The sequence below is a fragment of the Vulpes vulpes genome, chromosome 6, assembly GCF_048418805.1.
Source record: "Vulpes vulpes isolate BD-2025 chromosome 6, VulVul3, whole genome shotgun sequence".
NCBI lineage: Eukaryota > Metazoa > Chordata > Mammalia > Carnivora > Canidae > Vulpes > Vulpes vulpes.
In genome coordinates, this window is record NC_132785.1 from 132,711,983 (window position 1) to 132,721,146 (window position 9,164).

At 43.8% G+C, this 9,164-nt stretch overlaps 1 pseudogene and 1 gene segment (V, D, J or C); both read right to left on the bottom strand.

The window, feature by feature from the left end:
* Positions 1-805: 805 nt before the first annotated feature.
* LOC112912753 (immunoglobulin heavy variable 3-21-like) lies at positions 806-3,960 on the bottom strand (annotated as a pseudogene).
* An 888-nt stretch (positions 3,961-4,848) lies between these two features.
* LOC140599257 (immunoglobulin heavy variable 3-23-like) lies at positions 4,849-8,389 on the bottom strand. The segment is given in 3 exon segments: positions 4,849-4,884; positions 7,876-8,186; positions 8,288-8,389. Coding segments are annotated over 3 exon segments (393 nt in total).
* Positions 8,390-9,164: the final 775 nt, after the last annotated feature.

Consider the following 9,164-nt stretch of genomic DNA (forward strand, 5'->3'; position numbering starts at 1 on the left):
CGTCCTAGCCCATCCTTTCTCCATCACCTCACATGGGGTCAGAATGCAGGGTGCTTTCCCAGTCCTGATATATTAGGGCCCCGATCAAATCATGAGGCTGCACCTCCTGACCTAAATGCTCCTCTGGGGCACCTCCACCTCCCCAAATCCCATGGAGCAGGATCCTGTCCCCAGCACTGACCCACAACACACAACTAAGTTAGTTACCTCCCTAGCACGATCCAGGCATTTATGACATAATGAGAGGCCTGCCTGGCTCTCATTGGATGTAAAGGTGAAGGTATTTAAACCTTACACTCTTGTGATTGTGTGCGTGTGAGTGACCTCAGAGTCCACCTCCCTACCATGTCATGCTGGGAATTTTTCTCACTCCCAAACCGTTATTAACATTTTTGTAGAACGTCTCTATTCACTTGTGTTGAATGGAGATTACTGAATACCATGATGTGCACGAGAACAGTTATCATGGGGTCCTGTGATCCAAAGAGAGTACCAATACGACTCATGAAAATGTTCAGATGACATGAATGGAGTTATTTTTAATTGATTAATACTTCAGGTCAGGGAAAGTTAAGTACAATTAAGTGCAAGTGCTATAGTGGAATTCTAAGTCTCTAAGAAAGAGAATGAATAGGTAAACACACAACCAAGTGTTCAGAGAGACTCCCAGGGGGAAACTGCTCCTTGGAGAGGAAGCCCAGACCCTGACAGGAAACCTGCACAGAACCTCCATCTGCACCTGCTCCTGGGTCTTCAAGACAAAAGTGGTGAGGAGTGTGCACCCCCTGGTGGTCCTGATCCCCTTCTACAGGGAGGTCTGTCTGGGCTCACACTGAGGTCCCCTCACTGTGTCTGCACAGTAATACACGGCCGTGTCTCGGCTCTCAGGCTGTTCATCTGCAGATACAGCGTGTTCTTGGCATTGTCTCTGGAGATGGTGAATCGGCCCTTCACAGCGTCTGTGTAGTATGTGCTGCTTCCACTACTGCTAATAGCTTCGACCCACTGCAGCCCCTTCCCAGGAGCCTGGCGGACTAGTTCATGCTGTGACTACTGAAGGTGAATCCCGAGGCCACACAGGAGAGTCTCAGGGACCCCCCAGGCTTCACCAGGTCTCCCCCAGACTCCACCAGCTGCACCTCACCCTGGACACCTGCAGACACAAGACATCCTGGTCAGGAAACGGTCCCACATCCCCTGTTTCACTCACTCACCTCCAGTTACAGACTCATGGTCTCTTGTTCTCCCTGAATTACCTTTTAAAATATCGACAAGGAAAACCCAGCGGAGCACAGATTCCAGACTCCATGGTTGTTTGTCTTTATTGTGTCGTGAGCACTGAATGGGGTCACCTGGGTATACTGGGGCTGGGGCTTCTCTCCCAGCAGCAGGGTCCGGGATGGGCTGGTTTAATCAGTGGAGTGAACACCCTATTTGCATGTCGTTAACTATATAATCAACTCCAGACTTAGATTCAACTCTTTTCATGTTATATACAAAGATTACTTCTCAACCGTAGACCACTTTCTATAGGGGGGACAGTGTATTTATAATGATCTAACCCATGAATGTTTTATCTTTGCCTTTCTGTGCTTTTTTATGTCTTTCATTATTATTGGTCATTTCTACACGGGATTTTCTCTCCCTAATGAGGTATAATCTTAAATGTTTATTTTTGATAACAGTGCAAAGGGGATTGTTTTGTACATCTTATACTGAAAATTTGTTGTTAGTGTGTAGAAATTAGCTTTATTGTATAAATTGATTTTATGTCCTGAATTTTCCCTGAGCTCCTTAGTTATTTCTAAATGTTTTTTTTTAATTTTTTTTATTTATTTATGATAGTCACAGAGAGAGAGAGAGAGAGGCATAGACATAGGCAGAGGGAGAAGCAGGCTCCATGCACCGGGAGCCTGATGTGGGATTCGATCCCGGGTCTCCAGGATCGCGCCCTGGGCCAAAGGCAAGCGCCAAACCACTGCGCCACCCAGGGATCCCTCTAAATGTTTTTGTAAGGCTTGTTCTCATTCATTATTTATATGACAATGTCATGTAGAAGCAAATTATTTTTCTTTCGTTGACTGATATTAATACCTTTTATTTTATTATTGCCTAATTTCTATGGTAATCTCCGAGTAAGGGGCATAAAGTTTTCCCTCTTTTCTGTCAGATTCTCTGTTCTAATATTTTGATGGATATACAGCAGTTCTAGGTGAACAAATGAAATTCGTTTTGCATGTGGATGATATCCCTAATATATGGCGTGATGTGGGAACTCAGGACACAACAAGACGTCTGTTCACAACTACTGCCCAATTCTGATTGGAGATACTGGTGGCTGTTGAGTTTGATAAGCCCTTTGTATATTTTGGATTCCAGCCATTAAATAGATAAGACATTTCCAAGTATCTTCTCCCATTCTGTAGGTTGACTTTTAGTTACTTTGAGTGATTCCTTTGCTGTGAAAATGCTCTTTCCTTGATGAAGTAGCCATGGTTCATTTTCCTTTTCATTCCCTTGCCTCTGCAGACACGTCTAGAAGTGATTGCAGCTGAGGTAGTTGTTATGAATGATGTCAGAAAAGGGTCCCCTTTCATTCTTCTGCATGTGGGTCTCCAGTATTCCCAACACTATTTGCTGAAGAGACTTTCTTTTTTCCATTGGATATTCTGTCCTGCTTCGTGAGGATTTTTTGCCCACAGATTTTAGGGTCCATTTCTGGGTTCTCAAACTTTTCTATTTATCTATACATCTGTATTTGTGCCAGTGCCATAGTGTCCTGATGATCACACATTTTAATATACTTTGATAACCAGAATCAGGATTTCGTAAGCTTTGCTTTACTTTTTCAGGATTGCTGTTGCTCTTTGAGGTCTCTGTGGTTCCCTAAATATTTTCTGATTATTCTAAATCTGTGAACAGTGTTGTTATTTTTATACAGATGTGCTTGTTGGCCAACTCTAGGTTTGTTCAGGAAAATGTCTGTTAATGTTTTCTCCCCATTTCTTGACTGGATTCCTTGTTTCTTGGGTGATGAGTTTTAATAAGTTCTTTATACATGTTGGATACAAGCCTTTTGTCTGATATGTCATTTGGTAATATCTTCTCCCTTATGTAGCTTGTGATTCAGTTTTGTTGAGAGTTTCCTTTGTTCTTCAGAACATGTTTATCTTGATGGTGCTCCCAGAATTCATTTTTGCTTTTGTTTCCCTTGCCATAATGGGGAATATAATGTTGTGATTCTCCCATGGGGACTGGGACAGAGAAATTCATCCATGGGGTTCACATTACTTCTTTACCCCAAACACCTTGTCACATTTCAAAAAAGGAGATAGTCCAAGCTCATTGATGACACATCCGCAGTCCAGAATCTGAAGCCTGACACCTCCAAAGTCTTCCCAGATGATGTCTCAAGGGACATCCTCTCCTTCTATCCATATAGAGATTGCAAATATTGCCACTACAGAAAGTAACACATATTTTCTTCATGCAAATTGTTTAACCTGTATCATCCCTTCAGTGTAGCTGTTGCTCCCAACCTTCCTAGAGAGAATGGCGTGCACACAAGAGCGTTATCTTTGTCCCAAACGCCTGACTCATTGGTGTGAGGAAGTCAGGAAAATCCTTGTCCCTGTAACCTCCTCAACCCTCCCCTCCAGTTACCTCACACCAGATTTTCTGACACTCCCAGGATGTGGGTTCTCACAATGTGTCCTACACAATAATACATTCCCTAATCCCCATTTGACAAATCATCCATACCCCACTTACCTCCCATGTGATAACCATCAGCTTGTACTCTGTAATGAAGAGGCTTTGACTAGATCTAGGTATTGACTTTATTCCCCTTTGATCATTTTTTCTTTCTTAAACTCAATATATGACCGAAATCATACAACGATTGTCTTACTTTGACGGACTCACTTCACTTAGCATTATACTTGCTACCTCCATGCCCATCGTTCCAAATGGATTAGATTTCATTCCATGTATCGATAGTTTTGATAGTTTGGCTAATGTGCATAATGCTGCTGTAAAAATCCAGGTGCATGTATCCCTTTGAATTTGTATTTTTGTATTATTTTTATTTTATTTTTAAAAAGAACTCATTTATTTATACCTGAGAAACACAGACACACACAGAGGCAGAGACATATGCAGACGGAGCAGCAGGCTCCATGCATGGAGCCCAATTTGGGACTCGATACCTGGACTCTGAGATTAAGCCATGAGCCAAGGCAGACGCTCAACTACTGAGGCACCGAGGTGTCTCAGAATTTTTTCCTCTTAATGATTTTATGTATTTATTCGTGGAAAACTTAACAAGGCAGTGACACAGAGTGAGAAACAGGCTCCTCCCAGGCGTCCAATATGAGACACAATCCTCAGATTGGGAACATGACCTGAGCTGAAGGCATGCGCTCAACTGCTGAGCCACCCAGGCATCTTAGTGCTTTTATATTCTTAGAGTAAATGACCAGTAGTGCAGTTTCTGGATCATACGGTAGGTCTACTATTACTTATTTGATGTCACACCATATGGTTTTCCAGAGCAGCTGCACCCTTGTCCACCCACATCTCCTAACCAGAGAATTCAGTAGGGCCTCAGTTCTAGTGCAGGTGGTATCAGGGCTCATTTCACAAGCAGAGCAGAGCACAACCCGTTAAAACTCACCACATGATGGCCAGAGACCACACACTGCCCACTGTAGGCAATAAGGGCCTGTGTAGACGCCTGGCCTGAAGGGAATAGCAGCCAAAACAGGACACTACAGTGCATTCACCACACCACAGACACTCCCTGAATGCAGACCCAGCGCCTTATGTGACCTCTTTATTATAAAGCTGTTATTCTGGAGCAGGATATAGAACTGGCTTTTGTACCTACAGAGGAATATAGAGACTTAGGGAAAATACCAAGGTTACAGAATTCATTTCCAGTTTCCTGCTCTGATCCACCTCAAATTTTGGGTTTCTCATGTCAGTCCCTTTGACCCTGCCAAATGAGACAGGACTTCTGTTCTGCCCCCTGTTCCAGCATTTTCCATCCCTGAAGGGATCATGTGCATTTGAGAGACTGCCAGATGCCCACACCATCTATAGAGTATCTATCTCAATAGAGTGAAGACACAGAATTGTGATAATAATATCCCCGCAATTCTTATCTTTGTGAAGGATGCCCGACCTCCTGCCCAAAGCCCGTGTCACATGTCGAGAGGTGCTTTCCTCTCTATGTCACTCATTCGGGACAATATGTGCATGGATCACACATGTCACCATTACTTACTGCAAAAAAATATAATAATTGTACAACATACACTCAAGCAGCAACTGAATCCACAGGAGTGAGATAAAAGTTGGGAGGGAAATTAATTTAGATGATTTTGAAATTAAATTCCAGAATCCCCTTTTGATCTTCAGCATATAAACCAGAGGGAATTATCCACATGGTCCTTGGTATAATAGCATGGGGAGGGAGGATTTAAGATCTTGGATCAGGGTCCTTGAGCTTGTCTCATAACTGGAACATGATAGGTAGTTAGGCAATAGTCTGATTTCTGATGAAATCACTCAGAGGTCTGGGAGAACAAAAACTGCAAGTCGACATGTAGAAAATCGACCACCTTTTGGATGTAGGAGGTGTGGATGTTGTGATGGGGACATATAGCTGTGGTGATGATGACCGGAGGGAGTTTTGTCCAGAATATTCTGCATAGTACCATGAGCAGCAGAGAGGAAAATCTGAATCTTTTAATGTCCGCTTCCATGGGGATGTGCTGCCTTGAAGGTGCACAGGTGGTAAAGAGGATGGAATCCCAGGATTCTAATGGGTCTAACAAACCCCAGGGTTCTAGGGAGAATGGGTGGCACAAACGTGATGCACAGCAACTAAGGACAGCATGTCATAAAATATAAGCACAGCATGGACGGTGACTGAGGACAGTGAGTCCAGGTGTGGATTTCCGGCTGTATTTTGTCATAACCTGAGTGTTTTCGTGGGACTAGATTGTAAAGGACAAACAAGAGGTAAGATACAGTTTAAGTGTTTCTGGGTGAGGTCACCACATTCCCAGACTCTGTGGATTAAAGAAGAGACACTCATTCTCACAGCTCTGGAGTATGGGATGTCTGAGGTCCAGGTGCAGGCAGATAGGGTATCTGGAGAGTGCCCATGTCCTAGCCCGTCCTTTCCCTGTCACCTCATATGGGGCCCAGAGGCAGGGAGCTTTCCTAGTCCTGGTGTATAAGGTCCCTGATCCCATCATGAAGCTGCACCTCCAGGCCTAAGTGCTCCCCTAAGGCCCCCGCTCATCCTCCCAACACATGGACATTAGGTTCCAAAACAGGGATGTAGAGGTCACACAGAGTGAGCTGATATCAGTACCTGAAGGATCCATGAGTTATCCGCTGCAGGTGGAAAGTCCTCCCCCACCTTTGTTCTCTCAGTTTTCATAATAGTTTAGTTTAATTTGTCATCATACCACATCTTTGAGTGTCACCAGCTGACACCTGTGATCACCAGTCCTCCCTCTTCTCTTCCTGCCCCACCCATGGAAAAATCCATCAGGAACCATTGAATTCCCTCCTTTGATGCAGGTGGGACACTGACTCCACACAAGCCCCTCCTGGAGCAGGACCTCATCCCTACAACTGTCCCACAACACACACCACGATCCAGTGTCCTTCCAAAATCCAAGCACTTATGACGTGCTGAGAGGCCTGCCTTGCTCTTAATAGACACCATGATGAAGGTGATAAAGGTTTGTACTCTCGTGTCTGTGTGTGGGAGGGAGGAGGCTCTTCAGACTACACATCCTCACCACGTACTTCTTGGGGTCCCTTGCTTTCCCAGATTCACTGATATTGATTCTGCAAGAGTGGTCAAGACTGAAGTCACACCTGCACTCCGTCTTCTTTCCATTTGATTTTTGAGCCCTTTGTAGTGTCATGACCAGCATGAACGTTATGTTGTTTCTAAAATCCTTGTATATTAGAAACAAGGAATACCCACCCTTTGGAATAACGTGGATGGAACTGGAGGGTATTATGCTAAGTGAAGTAAGTCAATGGGAAAATGACAAAAAAATGGTCACATTTATTCAGGGAATGTAAAAAATCGAGAAGGGGGAAAAAAGGAGAAAGGATGGAAAATGAGCGGGAAATGTCAGGGAAGGATACAGAACATGAGAGAATCCCTACTCTGGGAAATGAACAAGGGGTAGGGGTAGGGGAGGTCAGCGGAGGGTTGGGTGACTGGGTGAGGGACGGTAAGGGGGGCAATTGGTGGGATAAGCACTGGGTGTTATGGTATATGTTGGCAAATTGAAATCCAATAAAAAATATAAAAAATAAAATAAAATAAAATCATTGCACAGTGAGCTGGGTGGTTGTTTCATGTTCCATGTATACAGCTGGGACTCTTATAAAGGAGAAGCTGTGGTAAATGGAGATACGGGTAATAAACTGGTATTTATGAACAGTAGTAAGAAATTTTAAGCAGATTTGTCCTTGAGCATATAAGAAGAGTTGTTGACTAAAACTAACCAAATTTCCAAATCAGAAACTGAATAAGAATTAAGCAAAGAGGGAGACACTCTCATTTTTGGAATTGGAATATTTCTCTATGACAACAAAGTGTGTAAGTTAGAGACTGAATATGTAAGCACAGAATCCTGTGCCCAGAGAGACTCCCTTGGGGAAACTGCTCCTTGGAGAGGAAGCCCCAGACCCTGACAGGAAACCTGCCCAGAACCTCCATCTGCACCTGCTCCTGGGCCTTCAAGACAGAAGTGGTGAGGAGTGTGCACCCCCTGGTGGTCCCGATCCCCTTCTATAAGGAGGTTTGTGTCTGGGCTCACACTGAGGTCGACTCACTGTGTCCTTCGCACAGTAATACACGGCCGTGTCCTCAGCTCTCAGGCTGTTCATCTGCAGATACAGCGTGTTCTTGGCGTTGTCTCTGGAGATGGTGAATCGGCCCTTCACAGCGTCTGTGTAGTATGTGCTGCTTCCACTACTGCTAATACGTGCGACCCACTGCAGCCCCTTCCCTGGAGCCTGGCGGACCCAGCTCATGCCGTAGCTACTGAAGGTGAATCCAGAGGCCACACAGGAGAGTCTCAGGGACCCCCCAGGCTTCACCAGGTCTCCACCAGACTCCACCAGCTGCACCTCACCCTGGACACCTGCAGACAGAAGACATCCTGGTCAGGAAACTGTCCCACATCCTGTTTCTCTCACTCACCTCCACTCACAGACTCAGGGTATCTGGTTCTCCATGAATTACCTTTTAAAATAGCGACAAGGAAAACCCAGCAGAGCACAGACTCCATGGTGGTTTGTCTGTGTTGTGTCCTGAGCACTGAATGGGGTCGCCTGGAGACCCTGGGCCTGGAGCTCCTCTCCGAGCTGCAGGGTCGGGGATGGGCTTCTTTAATCAGTGGAGGGAGGGCCCTATTTGCATGTCCCCTGACTATATAGTCACCTACCAAGTTAGATTCATTTCGTAATAAGTTATATACAAAGATTGCTTCACAACCCCAGTCAGTTTCTTTTGGGTTCACAGGTGTTTTATGATGTTCTAATCCATCAACGTATTTATCTTTGCATTTATGTTCCTTTTTAAAAGTCTTTCATCAGTAAAGGTCATTTTTAAACAGTATTTTCTCTGCTTAATGAAGTTTAATCATAAATATTTAATTTTGGTACCAGTGTAAAGGAGATTGTTTTGTAAATTTTATACAGAAAATTTGTTGGTAGTGTGTAGGATTTAACTTTATTGTCTATATTGATTTTATATCCTGAGTTTTCTTAGAGCTCATTAGTTACTTGTAATTGGTTTTTGAAATAATTTTCCTCATTGACAATGCATATGCAAACAAATTATTTAACTTCCTGTTGACTGATTTTAATATCTTTTATATTATTTTTGCCTAATTTCAAGGGTAATCTTAGATTTAGGTGCAAAAATATTTTCCCTGTTATTTGTCAGATTCTTTAATATTTTGTCTGATATATAGCAGATCTAGGAGAGCAAATGAATTTCTTTTTGCATATGGATCAGCTCCCTAATATATGGTGTGGTGCGGGACCTCACGCAGGACAGGAAGTCTGTTCACAACTTCCGCCCAATTCTGATTGGAGATATATATGTTTGGTGTGTG